Source organism: Delphinus delphis, chromosome 7 (assembly GCF_949987515.2).
Source record: "Delphinus delphis chromosome 7, mDelDel1.2, whole genome shotgun sequence".
In the NCBI taxonomy this organism is placed as follows: domain Eukaryota; kingdom Metazoa; phylum Chordata; class Mammalia; order Artiodactyla; family Delphinidae; genus Delphinus; species Delphinus delphis.
In genome coordinates, this window is record NC_082689.1 from 50,549,316 (window position 1) to 50,569,966 (window position 20,651).

Below are 20,651 nucleotides of genomic sequence, written 5' to 3' on the forward strand. Positions count from 1 at the left end.
CATTGCTTACCACCTTTTTAAAGTCACATACAAGGCATTCAAAACCAAAGAAAGGCCTTATTTATTTCATTTTTAAAACTTATTTTAATGAAATTTCAAACATAATGAAAAGAGAATAATCTAACAAACACTCACGTATACCTCTGCTACATTTAAAGATAATTAACTTTTCTGCCATTCTGGCAGACTGTTGAAAGTTCTTTCTTGATCCCATTTCCTTTCCTCCCTGACACCAGGAAAGAGCACGTATGCAATCCACTGATGTTTTACACTTTGGCTACATGCATATGTATCCCTAAGCAGTATACTGTAATGTTTCAGCACTTATAAATAAACTTTCTATAATTTCATCATACTCTATACTATTCTGCAACCTGCTTTTTTCATTATATTCTTGAGATTTACCCATGCTGGTAAAGACAGATCTAGTTTTAAGTCCTCTATGGTTATTCCACTCTGTGACTGGATAATTAATTTATTCATGTACTTGCTACTGTCAGCTAAACTTAAAAAAAAATTTGATGGATGGGGTGTATGACTATTGCTATAATTTGTACTTTCTTGATGACTAGTGAAGTCGAACATTTTCCATATTTATTGAATTTCCTCCTTTACAAAATTTCTGTACACTTTCTCATTTTTCTTCTATTTAAAAAAAATTGATTTGTAGTCTTTAAATATTCTGGACAGTAAGGTTTTGTCAGTTATATATGCTGCAAATATTTCCTCACTCTGTTGTTTGCTTTGACTTTATAATGTCTCTTTCTTTGAAAATAGTTTTAAACATTTAACATAGCCAAATTTATTCCCATTCATAATCCTTAGTGTATGTGTGCCTACACAGGCATGCATGTCTGTGTGGAATGAAATTATTCCTCACACAGATGCATAAAGATTTCACCCTACATTTACTTCTATTATGCTTGCCTTTTTTTTTTTTTTTTTTTTTTGTGGTGTGTGGGCCTCTCACTGTTGTGGCTTCTCCCGTTGCAGAGCACAGGTTCCGGACGCGCAGGCTCAGCAGCCATGGCTCATGGGCCCAGCCGCTCCGCGGCATGTGGGATCTTCCTGGACCGGGGCACAAACCCGTGTCCCCTGCATCGGCAGGCGGACTCTCAACCACTGCGCCACCAGGGAAGCCCTCTATTATGTTTTTAAAACACATTGTTTTTTTTAAAAAATTGAGGTATAGTTTACAATATTTAGTTTCAATTGTACAGCAAAATGATTCAGTTTTATATATATATATTTCAGATTATTTTCCACTAGAGCTTATTACAAGATATTGAATATAATTCCCTGTGCTATACAGTAAGTCTTTGTTGCTTATCTGTTTTATGTATAGTAGTGTGTATCTGTTAATCCCATACCCCTATCTGTCCCCCTTGCAAGCTTTGGTAACGGTAACTTTCTGTGAGCCTGTTTCTGTTTTGTGTATATACATTTGTATTTTTTTAGATTCCACATGTAGGTGATTTCACATAATATTTGGCTTTCTCTGTCTGACTGACTTCACTAAGTATAATACTCTCTAGGTCCATCCATGTTGCTGAAAATGGCAATATTTCATTCTTTTTAATGGCTGAGTAATATTACACACACACACACACACACATCTTCTTAAGCCAACTGTCTGTTGATGGGCACCTGGGTTGTTTCCATGTCTTGGCTGTTGTAAATAGTGCTGCTGTGAACACCAGGGTGCACAAATCTCCTCAAATTAGTTTTTGCTTTTTCTGGATATATATCCAGGAGTGGGGTTGCTGGATCATATGGCAGCTCTATTTTTAGTTTAAGGAAACTTCATACTGTTTTCCATAGTGGCTGCACCAATTTATATTTTCACCAACAGTGTACGAGGGTTTCCTTTTCTCCACACCCTCTCCAGCATTTATTATTGTTTGTAGACTTTTTGATGACAACTATTTTGACTGGTATGAGGTGGTACCTCATTGTGGTTTTAATTTCTCTAATACTTAGTGAGTTGAGCATCTTTTCATATGCCTGTTGGCCATCTGTATATCTTCATCATAATAATTACTTAAAATCATCAGATATCCAGTGTTCAAGTTTCCCCAATTATCTCTATTGTTTTTTTCTGGAGTTTATTTGAACTGCATCCAAACAAGGCCTAGACACTGCATTTGAATGATATGTCTTGTATATGTCTTTTTCATCTTTTTTTTCCTTCTTTCAATGTATATATCCAATAAACTGGTGTTTGTCCTGTAAAGTTCTCTACATGCTGGAACTTGGAGATTTTATGTACCTGGTGTCACCTGACATGTTCCTCTGTCATTGGATTTCCTATACACTGATATCTGGAGGCTTGATTTAGGTTTTTTTCCCCCCAAGGATATTTTATAATTTCTAGTTCTTCCTAAACTGAAGAGTATTTATTAACCTAAGAAAATATGTTGTATGTAAACAAAAGTTAAGAAGCTTGTTTAATTTCTATTAACTACACTTAAAAGACAAAGAATAAAAACTATAGACCACCAAAAGGTAATATTAAGTTAAAAAAAATCTTAAATAATTGAAAAATCAAATAATCATGTATTTTATCAAGTCAACTAAATATTTTTCTGAGTTTCATAAATAAGACCCTGTCTACACTGAACCACATATTATCTATTTACATTTAGTCCAATCATAATTTTATATCATTTTGTTGAAGTTATTTCTTTAAATAATTTGTTACTACTCTAAATGTTAGATGTACATTTGAAAGTTATTTTATTGCTTTAACATTAGGCTGCCAAAACATTTTACAAAAACATTAATTAGAATAAATTTTTTGTACTTTGCCTTACCATGTTACAGAGTCCCTCGTGAACTGTACAATCTAATGTACCAAACTTAAGCTGACCGTAAAGATGCTTTGATGCTTTTCGTAACTCTGGCAATAAAGCTCGACATGGTGGACACCACTATGAAAGAAAAAATATTCATAAGCACTGAGCCAAATGAAACAAAAAAACACCATTTTTACAACAAGCAAATTCTAAGTAAGACAAACCATACTTAGTTACAAATCTTATGCATTTATATTCTCAGTCCTTGGAGGGGAGGGGCAAGTATATCAGCCTTTCCTAGAATATGTGGCAGTGGCCAAACTGAGTAACATGATTCTAATATTCATGGTTCAAGGTTACCCAGAAAATGTTTTTTTGCTGCGACAAGAGAAAATGACAATATCAAAATCTGACAGATAAACATAACTTACAGGGGCAAAAAAATCAACTAGCCATGGTTCTTTGTCATTGGCAGGAAAATTTTGAGGTCCCAGTGTGGTAACATGAGAATTAACACTTTCTTTGGCAAAGGCAAGTATATCATAAAGAATCTTCTTTCCTTTGAAACAGAGAAAGAGAAAAATTAAAATCTACATTCTGTCTTTTTATCCATAGAAACATTTCAAAGCTTTTGTACTTGAAATATTAAAGAGAAGATACACTTATTAACAAATTGATTTTGTTGAGGTTTTAGTGTTACGTATACTATATACACATAGGTTTGCTCTGCCAGGAGAAACCTTTCCTTTACTCTGTTTCTTAGAGGATCAGATAAAATGTCAAGATCTCTTTGAAAAGTTCCTTCATCCTCAGAGGCAGAATAATTTCCTTGCAGTGTCGAGTTCTTTTTGCTTACCTGAACTACTGTTACAGCCTCTTAAATCTGTTTCTTCAACCTAGACTTCTCTTATGAATTCAAAACCTGTATTACCAACTGCCCAGTGGAAATATTTACTGATGTCATATAAACATTTTAAACAAAATATATCCAAATTGATGTATGAGCTATTTTCCCCTAAACTTGCTCCTTTTCTCACCTTCCCTACCTTGGCAATGGCATAATCATCCACTAGGTGCCTAAATAAGATTTCCCGGAGTTATTCTTGCCTTCTTTCTTTGTATCATAGCTCCATCTCCTACCATCTCCAACCCCAATTTAGGCTACTGCCTAAATTCAGTCTGACCTACTGAAATAACCAAGCTGGTCTTTCTGTTCTGCCTTCCTTAACTAATTCATTTTCTACATTGCTACCACAGGCAAGTTACAAAAACATTCATCTGATCATGTTGTCCCCTTGCTTAAAGACCACTGCCTAAAGAATATACTCCTTAGGGCTTCCCTGGTGGCGCAGTTGTTGAGAGTCCGCCTGCCGATGCAGGGACACGGGTTCGTGCCCCGGTCCGGGAAGATCCCACATGCCGCGGAGCAGCTAGGCCCGTGAGCCATGGCCGCTGAGCCTGCGCGTCTGGAGCCTGTGCTCCATAATGGAAGAGGCCACAACAGTGAGAGGCCCGAGTACCGCAAAAAAAAAAAAAAAAAAAAAAAAAAAATATATATATATATATATATATATACTCCTTGGCTTGGCAAATAATAGCTTTCTTAGGACCAGCACATAGTCCATTTTCCCATGTGCCCTCTGATTTATTCACTCGATAGTCAATATTAAGTCAAGCACCTATTATGTGTCAGGTCCTGTTTTAAATGCCATAGTGCATGCAAAATTAAAAAAGATACAGACCTTCTCCTTAAGGAGTTCACAGGCCAGTAGAAGAGAGAGATTTTCATAAATATTTAAATAGAGTGAAAAATGACACCACATTCTCCTGCTTTTTTCTCACTCTTTAGCTGCTGCTGCTTGAATTGCTTCATGAATTCTATCTTTGACAGTTCCTTAAAAATGACCCATAGGGCCCTGATTTTGTCTCTCTATGCACTTTTGAAAAGCTCATACTCACCCAAGGCTTCAATTACCATTGATATGATGATCATTTGTACCTACAGCTTTAGCCCAAACTCTTCTCGTAAGGACCAGGCCTATATTCAACTGTGAACTGGGGGTGTCTACTCCATGGCACCTCCTCCCCCAGGGTTCTCTTCCTCACGGAATGGTGCAATCAGTCACTCAGCTGCCAATTCACCAAGTCAGAAGCTTGGGTTTCCTTTTCTTATTCCCCTACATCTAAAATCTAAACACAATCATTGGGGCTTCCCCGGTGGCACAGCAGTTGAGAATCCGCCTCCCAATGCAGGGGACACAAGTTCAATCCCTGGTCCAGGAAGATCCCACATGCTGTGGAGCAACTAAGCCCGTGCGCCACAACTACTGAGCCTGTGCTCTAGAGCCCGTGAGCCACAACTACTGAAGCCTGCACGCCCTAGATCCGGTGCTCCACAACAAGAGAAGCCACTGTAATGAGAAGCCCATGCACTGCAATGAAGAGTAGTCCCCGCTCACCGCAACTAAAGACTGCACATAGCAACAAAGACCCAATGCAGCCAAACCGCCCCCCCCACAAAACCAAAACACCCCCCCAAACCCCCCACAATCATCAAGTTATACTGATTTGTATTCTCGGTATTTAAAAACTCTGTCCACTTCTTTTCATCCACATTACCACTATTTAGATAAGGTAGCCATCTCCTCTTACATAAATGACTGCATCAGACTTCTACCTGCTCTCCTTTCGTCCAATTTTTGTTTCTATCCATTCTAGGCAGCCAGTCGCCTTTCTAAAATGTAGAACTAGTTGAATCATATCTCTGCTTAAATCCATGAATCCCTCTGCTTTGCCTCCAGGATAGAGTCCAAATTACTTTACCTGACAGAGGAAACACATAATTTGGACCCCTGGTGCCCTCTCAAGCCTCAAGTCTCATTCCTTTCCACACTCAACATTCCAGTTATCCTGAAATTCTTGCTTTCTAAGAATGAATGAGGTACCCTTTTATTTCAGAGTCCATGAATACATTCGCTGGTTCCTGGGGTTGGAATGTGTTTAACACCTCTTTATTTGTATAACCATTACTTCTACTTTAGATCTCAATGAAGAGCTTGCTTTCTCTAACCTCAGAAAATTATTCCATCTATATGTTCTGCCTAAGTGCAACCCATACTTCTCTCTTATGGTAGTCAGTCTCCAAGATAGCCCCCAATGATCCCTACCTCAGGTACTCATACCACTGCTGTACCAGGGTTGGTGGATGTGACCAATAGGATATGGTGGATGTGACGGTTTATATTATCTGAGATCAGATTATCATTGCGTGTGTGTGTGTGTGTGTGTGTGTGTGTGTGTGTGTGTGTGTGTGTCTCGTAAGTCATTCTGAGAGAAGTGAGTAGCCATACAGAGAGGCCCACCTGGTAAGGAACTGAGGCCTCCTGACTATGCCATGAGTCAGCTTGGAACCAAATCTGCCAGCCTCAGTCTAACCTTCAGATGGCTGTAGTCCTTACCCACCCTGACTGCAACCTCATGAGAAAACCTGAGCCAGAACCACTCAGCTAAGCTGTTCTCAGAATCCTGAACACCAAAAACTGTGTGAGTTAATAAATGTTTGTTGTTTTAAGCTAAGTTTTGGCGTAATTTATTACTCAGAAATAGATAATACTCCTCACTTCAGACATTTTAAAAGTTGACCATCTACTTGTCTGTTTTCTCTACTAGTTCATAATGTTCACAATAAACACCTATTTAAATCCAATACTCAACACCTATTTAAATACAAAGAAATAATACAAGTTACACTATAAAGTTAGTGACAAAATACAAAAGGAAGTACTTGGGTATTCATGGTATATTACAGGGAGAAAATGCTTTATGCAAAGTTTTGAAGGGTGACTGGGAGTTTGCTAAATATTTTGAGGGGCAGGAAGAAATGATTACATTGCAGGAGTAAGAAAAAAATCTTGTGTAAAGGCATAGGAGTGAAAGAACATTTTCAGTGATCTACAAGTAGCGGAGCTAAGATTATTTGGAGGGGCAGAGGTGGGAGATGAGGCTGGAAAAACAGGCAGAGGCACAGAGTGAATGTACCCTATTAATTTGACAACTATTTACTGAGCTACTACGCACCAGCATCCTAGGTGCTGGAAGTACAGTGGTGAGCAAGACAAAGTCATTGCTCCTATGCTAAGGAATCTGAAGTTTATTCTAAAAGAGATCAGGAGATTCAAGGCAAAAAAGTGACATGTGAATGTTCTAGGTATTCTAGGGTAATAAATCTGCAGATAAAACAAGTAATTAATTGTAAAGAGAAAATGCTATGAGACAATTATATTGGAGAATATTAAAGAAGATGAAGGAGATGATGGACCTGAAATAAGGCAGCGAGGGGGAATCTGAGAAATATTTCAGAGGAACAGAACTCCATTATTAAAACCTGGGTCATTTCCAGCACTTTCAGGAGGTGGCATAGTTTAGCGTGGCTATAAGCATAGGCTTTGGAGTCAGACACACTTGGATACAGAATCTACCTTGACCAATTACTGGTTGTCATGGGCAAGTTACTTTATCTTTCTGAGCCTCAGTTTTCTCCCTTGCTGGGTTGTTGTGAAGATAAAGATGGATATGCACAATATGCAAATTCTTTTAGAAAAACATCGCATTTATAAAAAGTACTGAATAAACAGTAGTTACTGTTAAGTTTATCTTGTCAAGTCTTTGCTCACAGAATTCCTTCAGTCTACAGGGCCTCACTTGTTTTTCTCTTATTTGCTTTGGGAAATTGAGTATTCAAATGTCATTTTAATTCAAAGATCACCTCCTGACCTATACTACGCAAAAGTCTCTTTATTTAATCTTATAATTTATACATAATGACTATTACAATGTTTTTCATATTTTCTTATAAATCTCCCTCCTCTCACCCACCACTAGATGATATTTTAAGTTTCTTGAGAGCAGAGTCCATGTTTTATAATTTTGCACTCCTAACACCTAAAAGAGTGCTTGTCATGTAACAGGCATAGTTATCAATATCTGTTATTTACTAACTGTGTTATAGTCAGTAGTTTATGTCTCTCTTTTGCTACATTTGACCTTTTTTAGGACAGGGACGATGATGTATTCCAAACCCTAGGAATTGGAACTGTACTTTCATGATGCAGGGCTAAAGTCCCAAACAAGGTGAAATGCAGAAATATAAATTCAAGAGAGATAACAAAGCAGTTAATGGAGATGTCTGGTCATCTAGTGTTTGAAAAATCCAAAACAATGTCTAGAAATTGCCCCTAATGATTGAGATGCTACATTTGGCATACTGAAATGGAAACTAGGTGTTTCTTATTTTTGTCAACAAGACAAACCCTGAAATTCCTTACTAGCCTGACAAGTCATCAGAGCTCTTACTGAAACAGTGATCAAAATATTGGGGAGAAAAAAGGGATTTATTTTAAACAGTAAAGAAGATAAAACAACTATATTTAATTCAAAATATCTTTCCCCACAAGAAACAAATTTACTAATAAGTGAGAACAAAGTTATTTTTCATAATCAAGTCCATATAAAACAAGGTTAAAAAGTAGAATTAAGAATTACTATTTGAAAATTGAGAAATTTTTATCACTTTTCCCTTCTTACCATGATGAATTTCAAATTCCTTAGTTCCTTGTCCTTTAAATACTGCTAGACATGGCTGAAAAACATAGAGATTACTACAGATGTCTGGTGCAGAGGAACAGTCAAACTTGCCAACCTAAAGTATAAAGAGAAGGTTTAATCCGTTGAAAATAAAATCTTACCCATTCAGTTAAATATTCATAAGGATAATCCAAAAATGACATTGCTGTAACAACGCAGCTTCTAAACAGAAGTTAATGGACCATGAAAGTAAGAGACAGAACTAATTAATTTACATTTAATACTGAAACTAAATTTAGTTATAAAAAAAAATGCCTCCTAGAGATTTCAAAAACCTGAGAGGAAATTTCCAAGAAAATATTAAGTTGTTTAAGAAACCACCCTTCTAAAAATGTAGAGAATATTTATATAATCGTGGGGTGGGGGAAAGAGAGAATGTCTTAAGAGAAACCCTACAAGCAGAAATAATAAAGAAAAAGGTTCACATTTTCATATGGTATGGAAAAAAAATCCAGCGGGCAAATGATAAACCAAATATTTGTAGCATTTAAAACAAAGGATCTATTAAGAAATAAAAATATGAACATCCTATCAGGAGAAAGAAAATGGGCCAGAGACATACATGGAAAATAAAGTAGAAAGCAAATAAATGAAAATGAGTATTATTAACAAATCACTTTTGGCCTATCAGGACAGTGCTAATTATAAAGAATGATAATACCAGGGCTGGCACTGGTATAGAGAAACGGTCACTTACATGCTGTCAGTAAGAATATAAACTGATATAAACTTCCTGGAAGACTCTGGTAATGAGGATAAAAAACTTTGAAGAAAATATATCACCTTGGTTCAAAAAATTCCTCATACTGCATTTTTGCAGTATATCTTTTTGATATAAAAATGGAAACAAAGTCACCAGTAAAAGAGGATTTGTCAAACAATCATGGTGTAACCATACAGTGAAATACTGCTTGGTCTTTAGGACGATGACTGATACATTTACATACACACACACATATACACATATATATTACACTGGTATGTGGAAAAATTTATATCACTAAATGGAAAATTTTACGAAAGAGAATTTAGTGAATCTAATTTCATTAAAAAGCATACATATAAATTTACATGTATGTCTATTACAATAGCCATTACTATATGCATATATGTGCACACACATACATATGCCCACACTTAAAAAGCTTGAAAGGTTATAACAGTAAATTCTTAGTAGGTTTATTAACAGTGGAGAAAATGCGGATAATTTTTAGGCATCTACTTTAGTTCATTTTAGTGCTTATTTATATACGCTAATTTAAAATAATGAATATGAAATTGCTTACATAAAGAAATAAGAATTTAAAAAAGGGAAAGATATCCTATTCTATAGTATGCATTCCAGAAAAACTATCACACAGATTTATCACATACCAACTACCCAAAAGAAATGAAGGTTAACCTTTTTCGGATATCATTTTAACTTTTAATACAAAAAAGAAAACGCAACAGAAGAACAAAGGCATTTAGGGGTTTCTTAACCTAGAATTTCAAATAAACATTTTTATGTTATTTAAAACATAACTTTATGTACTAAATTAAGAAGAGAGCACGTAAGCAGAAGGCTAGGCAGAATACACTTTTCTTACTTGAATATGTTCATTTTTAAGTAGAGTTTTTAGCTTCTTCAACTCAGGATCATTTGAATTTTCATTTTTTCCAAAATGAAAAAATAAGAGCCACCGATGATGAGCCAAACGATCCTTAAAAGTGATTAAAGAAGAAAGTGATAAAGGAAAAGAAACATGAGAGATGGGAAATCTTAAGAGTTCTATCAATAATTTCCATTTCTTTGACTTAATTTTAACTATCCTACCCATTATTTCAAAATACTGTCTAAAATTCAGACCCAGTCATATTCTTATTTTGTAGTTTATTTGTAATAATGCTATATAAATCAATTATATAATATTACACAAAGAAAAGAGTCACTAAATCATAAAATCTTAAAGACGATGACTGTGCCAGGAAAAAGTATGATTTCAACAACACAGAGCCAAAAAGCTGAAAGGTGGGGAAGTCAGATTTCTTCAGGTTTAACAAAAAGTTTGGTAGGGATATAGACTTAGAACACTCTGGGATCAAAAAGTAGAAAAAATAATTGATTCTACTACAAACTGAATATTTCTGAAGTTGCTTCTTAATTCTCAGTGAACAATACAGATAGTTCTGTAAGCGAGAACAAAGAGTTCCAGATCAGATCCAAAGTTGCTTTGTGATCAAAATCTTGCCTTTTCTGATGCACCTCCTGCAGCCTACCTTCAGGACTAGTTAGGTTTCCAAAACTACAGATCCACACTGAAGCTGCAATGCCAGCAACCCTGGCATTAGAGTTCAACCTAGAACCAACTGATATATATATATAAGTCCTTTGAAACTGCTACTTCTTCTCCAAAATGAATAAAACAAACGCTGATTTTAAAATGTTAAGTTCTGAAATGTTACCAACATTTAATACTATTTATTATTAAAAAAATATTACCTCTAGTGTGTTTGCCGAAAGTAGTTCAAAATCTGGAAGGTTATGCATTATTTCCAAATATATTTCTTTAGCATCCAATGAATTAAGAAACTAGAAGTAAGAGAATCGTAATCTTTTTAATCAACGTTCACTTATTTTAGTATCTTAGTTTTTCAGTTTTCAGAGAAAGAACTTTTAAGGAAAAACATAGAAGTTACACAGCTTTTAAGCTAATTATCCTAAATGTTGTCCTTTTCCAAAAAAAAGAAAACGACAGTATATCATATTGTGGCAATTATTAAACTGGGTTGTTTCTTTAAAAAACAGTGATGTAAAATAAATTTCATTATTAGGTGTTTCATTACCTGGAATTTTCTATTAACTATGCTGCATATTCTACAATAATCCTCAAAATAACCTGGAGTGACCTCTGGCTCACTGGGAAAAAGCTATGGTATGTTCAGTTTAATTTTAATGCTAACATGTTTTACAGAATGCCAATGCTTTACGAATTCTTGTTAAAACACTAGAATATTTGGTGATCTAAGATGCTTCATACCCCAATCAATAATTAATAGGAATTAAGAAAAACTTATTGGAAAACTGGAATGGACTTTATTATAGAGATTTTTAGAAATAATGCACCAAAACCAAACCACTTAGGAGTTTTACAGAGTAAAATGTATACATATAAAAGATATATTTTAAATTAAATATATTTTGGATCTAAGTCTCTTATTTAAAACAAAACAACTGAAATAGACACATCTCGATTCTAACAAACCTTCTTTATTTCTGTCCATGTTTTATCCTCAGCATATTTTTCTCATAGAACTCTCTTTGCTCTTCTAATTCTCATGGAAGCAGCTGCTATTACAGAGTGCAGCAATAGTTACATCAAGAAAATGTATACAGGGGTTGATGAAACAGTTTATTGTATATCTTTAATTATAATAAACTATTTGAAATTCATATATTACTTGAAAGATCTAAAACTCCATTAAAAACTTGTAGGAACTACCACTGTATTCACAGTTTAATTGTGTTTGACATGAGAATAATCAATAGAAACAATGTCTATAACGTAAGTACAGAAAACTCAATTTTCAGCTTAAAAAAAAATCTATAGCATATTCCCAAAAAATCTATGAAATAACTTGTTACCAAAGGGCTTAAAAGGCCAAAACGGAAGACTTTCATGTCTCAGTACTATAAGCTCATTCACTTTAGTCACATTCATGAAGATTTTACTAAAAATACTCCCATAACAGCTTATATAAATATTAAGTTACAAATCCAGTGGAACCTCTTATAAACCTGTTTGTTTTAGAGTAAAATTTGGCAGTTACATCTAGAAGGGTACTGTCCAGCCTCTGAATTTCACCTGCCAGACATATTTAGCTGACATAGTGTTTTACATTTTTTAAAACTTGAATGCTTTTAGGAGGGACAGGGACTGCTAATTCGTCACTCTGTGTTGTCACATTTCTAATATCACTCATTTATGTTTCCTAAGATCATATCTGAGCTTGCTGTTTTATATCAAAAATTAAAATACAGAAAAGAAAGCTAAAGGTAGTCTGTCTTATATCAGTCTGTTTTTCTTTGTGGGTTCTCTAGGGACCTATCCGATATGCCAGTATTTGTCTCAGCTCCTTGACAACTATCTTGAACCTCAGTTTCCTCATTTATAAAATTAGGAATGTGAACCACACCAGTAGATTGCCAAACTGAGTCTACACCAGAATCAAACAGGGTGCTTTAAAAAAAACAGATACCAGATTCCATCTAAACCTACCAATGATCTATATTTTAACATTAGAAAATACACAAATAAATGGAAACCAATAAATATTCATTTAACCTAAGAATGTATTCCATACCTTTGGGTTTTTAAAACTGTAATGGTTTATGCCAGTTTAAAAATAATCCTTATAGCTTAACTTTATAAACTGAAATATTAAACAGAATCCCAGAAATTAAATATTCTAAATAATTAAGTGTCCTATAATCAGGTGATATAAACTCGTTCCTTGTTTTGCTCATTGTTTACAAAATGATGTATTTGAATAAGTGATTCATACCAAAATACCACTTTTCTCTTTGTTATTTAAAGTGGCTCCAGGAGGAAAATATGCAGTAGTACTTGTTGTAATGTCCAAACTTTTACAAAGGTTGTCCTGGGTGGCACAGTCCATCCATCCTACATTAACAAGACCATCCTAAAATGGAAAGAAACAAAAAATCGTGTTGTAAGTGGAAGAAAAAGTTAAAAGGATTTATATTTAGCAAAAACACAACTTTCCTACTATTCATTAAACTTTTAAAAAGAACACTCAAAAAATGATGCAGATTTGAATAACATGATTAATAAATTTAATCTAATATATATAAAAATTACACCTTACATAGGAAACATTTTCAAGAATACACAGAACATTAATAATCTTCATAAGTGGCAAACTCCCAACCCATAAGGCAGCTTCAATAGTGTTAAAATATCAACAACACACAGACTGCACTCCCTGACCATAATATGATGAGACTAAATAAATAAAATAATAAAACGACAAAAAATAATGTTTAGAAATGACAAAAACACTAATATATAACTTTCTGGTTAAAGAGGAACTCTAATGGAATACTTAAAAGTGAATGATAACGAAAACACCATATGTTAAAATGTATTGAACACCGCTAATTAATTAGAAAGAAACTTACAGCTATGAATACATTTATCAGAAAACAAGAAAGATTACAAATAAGTGAGATAAATGTTTAAGAAACCACCAAAGAAAATATCTGGAATCAGTTTTTAAATGTGTTTCTTAACATGGTGATACAATTTTACAAAGTAATTGATGCTTACCAACATCCCACTTAACCTGAGACGTGTCTGTGAAGTCAAACAATCTGGTGGGGGAAAAAAAACTTATGAGGCAATTTCAGCTTAAGTCTGTACTTTCATTAGCTGTTCCCCCAAACCATCATGTTGATTCTTAGGCAATTAATTGGGCTGTGCTGGTAAATACTGAGACTTTTATTTACTAGGTAGACATAGAGGTCAATGTCTCATTCTTCTCCCTCCCGTCCCCTTTTCTCTCCCTACCCCTCCCCTCCCTCTCCTTAGTCTTTTATTCTCTCCCCTTAGTTTCTCAGGATTTCCAGCTAAAAAGAAAAGAAGGAATTCCCTCGCAAGTACCTCTTTAGGAACTTATTCTCAAATGTCTCCTCCTATCAACAGTCCCCTTTATCCAAGGGATCTCATGATTTGGGGTAATAAAATGTAATGCCTATTTGATAAATAACAATATGTGCAGAATCCTTAAAATACAATACAATCTTAGAATAGCTTCTTCACCGTTTTTATGTAAGTCCTATAAATATGAATGCTACGACACAATGAGATAGATTTAGAAGAAAGGGAGATGCAGCATCACAGAGCTCACGGGGATAGGTAAAATCAATCTACCTATGGTAAAAGTAAAATAATGTCAGAAAGCTTTAAAAGTTTTCCTTATGTGTGGAATGGAGAGAAACATGTGCATTAGGCCAAAATGAGGGAAAACCCCTCAATGACAGACTAAGTTTAAGGGTGATTTTTGCTGCAAGGCAATACATTCCTAAGATGGGCCTTACCCCATGAGGTGAGTGGCTGATTTTATCTGCAAGGCAATACCTTTCCAACACAGCAGCATAAAGGCTGAGAGGTGAAGTATGGGGAAAAGATCCATGTTGGGATTAAACATATGAAAATGCATTCATTAATTAGGATATTTTCTAACACTAGGACCAATTTTTAACCAATCTTATTGCTTGAATACAGTTTACGTTTGTGTAGGGTACTGAACTTCCAACTTAATTTACTAGGAGAAAGGGTCCTAGAAACGGAAAGTTATCATCTTCAAATATATATATATATATATATATATATATATATTTTTTTTTTTTTAAGGTCGCAGCACATGACATGTGGGATCTTAGTTCCCCAACCAGGGATTGAACCTGTGTCCCCTGCATTGGGAGTGTGGAGTCTTAACCACTGGACCACCAGGGAAGTCCCCCAAATATATACTTTTATGAGGCAAACATGTACATTTTTGAAATGAATACATATGAGGGAAAGTCAGTAACTGCAAAAAATTATTATTTTGTGAGGGTTGTATCTGTCAACAACTAATTATTTTTTTGAAGTGTCAAAAACATTTATAGCTATCTGATGGTATAATTTACCATAAGTATAATTAAGCTGAAAAATTTGCCCACTGAATATAAACCATATGATACTTTAAGAAATTAATAACTGTAGAGGAGACATCAAGATGGTGGAGTAGGAAGACATGGAGCTCATCTCCCCTGACAACATACCCAAAATACATCTACATGTGGAACAATTCTCATGGAAAACTAACTGGAAAATGGCAGAACTCCTACACAACCAAGGCTGCAAGAAAGATTTCCATATAACCAGGTAGGATGGAAAAGGCATAGGGTTGGGACCCCCATCTGAGATGGATCTGAAAGGAAGAGAAGGTCCCCATTGGCAGACCCTCAATGTGGGGAGCAAGTGGGTTGAACCACAGACTGGACATTCCAGTCCTGGGGTCCTGCAAGGAGGAGACAAGCACCCTTGGCTGCTGGGAGAACTGCTGGGACAGATGAAGGGCTAGAGAAGCCTAGACTCTACTCATGAGGAGTACACATGTGCTGGTTTACCAAAAATCAGGGCGGAGAGAGCTTTGCACTGGCAGCTGCCACTTGGCCACACTCCCCAATCCGAGCTGGTTGAACATCCCGGCCCTGCTCACTCCATACCACAGCCTGGTGCTAGATTTGGGCCAACCAAGCCCTGGGAGAAGACTTGGTCTAGCTATGCAGAGACAGACTGGGGTCCTGGGATGTGATCTGGGTGGAGTGGAAGTGGCCACTGTCAGCACTTGCTCAGGTAGTGTCGCAGGAGCACCCCGCAGTTTGCCTCCCAGTGGAGCCAATGCTCTGGCTCCACCCACTCCACACAGCAGCTTAGCCTTGGAGCTGGGGCAGACAGGTCTGGAAGAAGACTGCCACGGGGTCAGCCCAGTGCTCTGGTGGTAGCACAGCCACCTCAATTCCTGCAGCCACTACACCCCAACCCACAGCCCCAGCCTAGTGAATGTCCCAGCCTCACCCACTCCACACCACAACCTTGCACTAGGTCTGGGATAAACAGAAGAAGGGATGAGGCCTTGGGCTGGTTCCGACTGGAGCCTCAGATGCCTACAGAGGTGGTGTACTGGTCCTTTGTGAGCACATGGGCCTCACTTGCTTCAGCAATCACCTCCTTTGGGGGCAGGGCACCACTCAAGGGGAATGGAGCCTGATTGAGCCCGACCCACAGGGCATTTACTCCAACAGCTGAGGAGCAGGCCCTGTCCCTGACAGGGCAGCAACAGCTATGCAGCAAAGAGGAAGTCCCACCTCACACCCTGCACAGTCTTTAGATCCCTCAAAACCAACCAAACTCCCTATCTAGGTGATAACGACCAGCATACCCCGAAGAAAGACATGGCTGGTGTCCATCATACACACAGAGTCTACACAGGGATGCTACCACATAAAAACACCCCTTTAAGACCATAATAGATAATCGTTTCTCCTAAAGTCAGAGACAGAGACAGTTAAGTAAAATGAAAAGGCAGAGGAAATACTCCCAATTAAAAGAGCAAGAAAAATCCCCTGAAACAAATAATGAAACAGAGCTCACCAGTCTACCAGACACCAAGTTCAAAAAGGTGGTTATAAAAACGCTAAATGAATTAAGAAAGATCAATATAAATGCATATCACTGTAACAAGGAACTAGAAACTACAAAGACGAACAAATCAAAAATAAATAATTCAATTTCTAAGATAAAAAGAAATCTAGAAGCAATGTACAGCTAACTAAATGACACAGAAGAATGAATAAGCTGGAAGACAGAATAATAGAAATCACCCAATCAGAAGAGCAGACAAAGACAAGTGAAAAAAAAAATGAAAGGAACTTACAAGATCTATAAAATAATATAAAATGTGCCAACCTATGCATAATAGGGGTTTGAGAAGGAGAAGAGAAAAGGGGATCAAAAACTTATTTGAAGAAACTATGGCTGAAAATTTGCCAAACCTAAAGAAGGAAACAGATATCCAGATACAAGAAGCACAAAGGGTCCTAAACAAGATGAACCTGAACAGACCCACAAGATATATAATTAAGATGGCAAAACTTAAAGACAAAAAGAGCATCCTAAAGGCAGTGAGAGAAAAACACAGAGTTAATTACAAGGGAACCCCCATAAGGCTATCAGCTGATTTGCAGGCCAGAAGGGAGTGGCATAATATACTAAAAGTTATGAAAGGAAAAAACCTGCAACCTAGGATACTCTATACAGCAAGATTATCATTTAGAATAGAAGGAGAGAGAAAGAATTTCTCAGACAAGCAAAAACTAAAAAGATTCAGTAATACTAAACCTACCCTAAAAGAAATATTGAAGGGTCTTCTCTAAATGGAAAAGGAGCAAGACACTCTAGGAAAGAGAAGATCAAAATAGGCAAGGCAAATACATAGTAAGAATTGAAGATCACTTAAATAAACTAGTATGTAGACTAAACAGTCAAAAAAAATTGTAAAAGTGACTCTATAATAAAAATAAAAGGATAAGTATAAACATGTAAGATAGGATATCAAAATTGCAAAGTACCAGGGAGGGGAATAAAAAATGTACATCTTTTAGAATGTGTTTGAATTGAGTGGCTATCAGTTTACATCAAGTAGATAGTTATGGGTCAACACACCTGAATTCCATAGTAACCACAAATCAAAAACATAAAATAGATTCACAAAGACCAAAAAGAAAGGAAGTCACGCATACAACAAAAGAAAATCATCAGACCAAAAGAAAAAACAAAAAAATAAACTAACTACAAAACAACTGGAAAACAAGGATTACAATGGTAATAAATACAAACCTATCAACTACTTTAAATGTCAACAGACTAAATGCTTTGATCAAAAGACTGGCTGATTGGAAAGAAAAACAAGAACCTGAAATATACTGTCTACAAGACACTTACTTCAGGATAAAAGACACACACAGACTGAAAGTGAGGAGAAGGAAAATGATATTTCAGGCAAATGGGAATGACAAGAAAGTGGGGGTAGCAATATTCATATCAAACAAAGTAGACTTTAAGACAAAGGCCATAAAAAAAGACAAAGAAGGGCATTATATAATGATAAAGGAATCAACACAAGAGGATATTATACTCATGAACACATATGCACCTAATATAGCAGTACATAAATATATAAAGCAAATACTAAAAGACATAAAGGGAAAAACTGACAAAAATACAGTAATAGTAGATTTAACACTCCACTGACATCAAAGGACAGATCATCCAGACAGAAAATCAAGAAGGAAACAGTGGTTTTAAATGATACAACAGACCAGTTGGACTTAATAGATTTCTACAGAATACTACATCCCCTGAAAACCCCAGAATACACATTCTTTTCAAGTGCACATGGAATGTTCCATAGGACAGACCACATGCTAGGTCATAAAACAAGCCTCAACAAATTTAAGAGGATAGAAGTTATTTCAAGCATCTTTTCTGACCACAATGATATGAAATCAGAAGTTAACTATGGAAAGAAAAACAGAGAAAGAACAAACATGTGGAGGCTGAACAACATACTACTAAGAAACAAATGGGTCAAAGATGGAATCAAAGAAGAAATTATAAAATACCTTGAGATTAAGGAAAATGAGAACACATTACAAAATCTCTGGCATGCAGCAAAAGCAATTCTTAGGGGGAAATCCACAGTGATACAGGCCTAACTCAAGAAACAAGAAAAATTTCAAATGAACAATCTCACCAACCACCTAAAAGGATTAGTAAAAGAAAAACAAAGTGCAAAGTCAGCAGAAGCAAGGAAATAATAAAAATCAGAGAGAAATAAAATAGATCAGGGAAAAAAACAGCAACAAAAAAGATCAATAAAACCAAGAGTTGATTTTTTGAAAAGATAAATAAAATTGACAAGCCAGGCTCATCAAAAAGAAAAGAGAGGACCCCAATAAAGAAATTAAGAAATGAAAGAGGAGAAATAACTGATATCACAGAAATATAAAAAATCAGAAGAGAAATACAATGAACAGTTACATGCCAACAAACTGGACAACCTAGAAGAAATGGGCAAATTTTTAGAAACATACAGCCTGGCAAGACTAAGTCAAGAAGAAACACAGTTTGAACAGGCTAATCACTAGAAGTGAAACAGAATCTGTAATAATAATTAAAAGAAAAACTTTCTGCAAACAAAAGTCCAAGACCAGATGGCTTCACTGAAGAATTCTACCAAACATAACTTAAACTAATCCTTCCCAAACTATTCCAAAAAACTGAAGAAGCAGGAACACTTCCAAATTCATTCTATGAGGCCACTTTTACCCTAATTACAAAACTAGACAAAGACACTACACACACAAAAAAAGTTACAGGCCAGTATCTATGATGAATATAGGTGCAAAAATCCTCAACAGAATATTAGCAAGCTGAATCCAACAATACCTGAAAAGGATCATACACCATGATCAAGTTGGATTCATTCCAGGATCACAAGGATGGTTCCACATATGCAAATCAATCAGTGTGATACACCGCATTAACAAAAGGAAAGACAAAAACCACATGATCACATGATCATCTCAACAGATGCAGAAAAAGCATTTCACAAAATTCAACATCCGTTCATGATAAAAACTCTCACCAAAGTGGGTGTAGAGGGAACATATTATGACATAATAAAGGCCATTTACAACAAAGCCACAACCAACATAATACTCAGTGGTGAAAAGTAAAAGCCTTCCCTCTAAATTCAGGAATAAGCTGAAGATGTCCACTCCCAGAGCTTCTATTCAACAGAGTATTATACGTCCTAGCCACAGCAATCAGATAAGGAAAAGAAATAAAAGGTATCCAAATTGGAAGAGAAAAGGTAAAACTGCCACCCTTTGCAGATGACATACAATACTCTATATACAAAACCCTAGTCTTCACCCAAAAAAGTATAAGAACTAATCAAGGAATTTGGCAAGATAGCAGCATACAAGATTAATACAGAGAAATCTGTCATGTTTCTATACACTAAAAATGAAATGTAAGTTAAAAAAAAAAAAAAATCCCGTTTAAAATCTCATCAAAAAATTTAAATACCTAGGAATAAACGTAACCAAGGAGGTGAAATACCTACGTGCTGAAAACTATAAATCACTGGTAAAGGAAATGAAAATGATTCAAAAAAATGGAAAGATATCCTATATTCTTAGATGGGAAGAATATTGTTAAAATGGATATACTACCCAAAGCAATCTACAAATTTAATGCAATCCCTATCAAAATACCATGACATTTTTCACAGAATTAAAACAAATAATCCTAAAATTTATATGAAAACACAAAAGGCCCAGAATTGATAAAACAATTCTAAGGAAAAAGAACAAAGCTGGAGGCATAACCCTTCTCAACTTCAGAATATACTACAAAGCTACAGTAATCAAAAAGCATGGTATTAGTACAAAGACATATAGATGAACAGAACAGAGAGCCCAGAAATAAACCCAAATAATCTATGACAAAGGAAACAACAATATAGAGAAAAGACAGTCTCTTCAACAAATGGTGTTGAGAAAGCTGGACAGCTACATGTGAATCAATGAATTTA

The 20,651-nt window shown here is 35.6% G+C and overlaps 1 protein-coding gene across 3 annotated transcripts in view; it reads right to left on the reverse strand.

Annotated features, from left to right (window-relative positions):
• DNAJC10 (DnaJ heat shock protein family (Hsp40) member C10) overlaps positions 1 to 20,651 on the reverse strand; it is a 62,009-nt gene that overhangs the window by 14,585 nt on the left and 26,773 nt on the right. For all 3 annotated transcript variants that reach the window (XM_060016481.1, XM_060016479.1, XM_060016480.1), the window contains exons 10-16: positions 13,769 to 13,812; positions 12,984 to 13,121; positions 10,921 to 11,010; positions 10,028 to 10,141; positions 8,379 to 8,493; positions 3,227 to 3,354; positions 2,814 to 2,930 (exon numbers count right to left, since the gene is read on the reverse strand). In XM_060016481.1, coding sequence (XP_059872464.1) covers positions 2,814 to 2,930; positions 3,227 to 3,354; positions 8,379 to 8,493; positions 10,028 to 10,141; positions 10,921 to 11,010; positions 12,984 to 13,121; positions 13,769 to 13,812 — 746 coding nt within the window. The remainder of the gene's footprint in view (positions 1 to 2,813; positions 2,931 to 3,226; positions 3,355 to 8,378; positions 8,494 to 10,027; positions 10,142 to 10,920; positions 11,011 to 12,983; positions 13,122 to 13,768; positions 13,813 to 20,651) is intronic.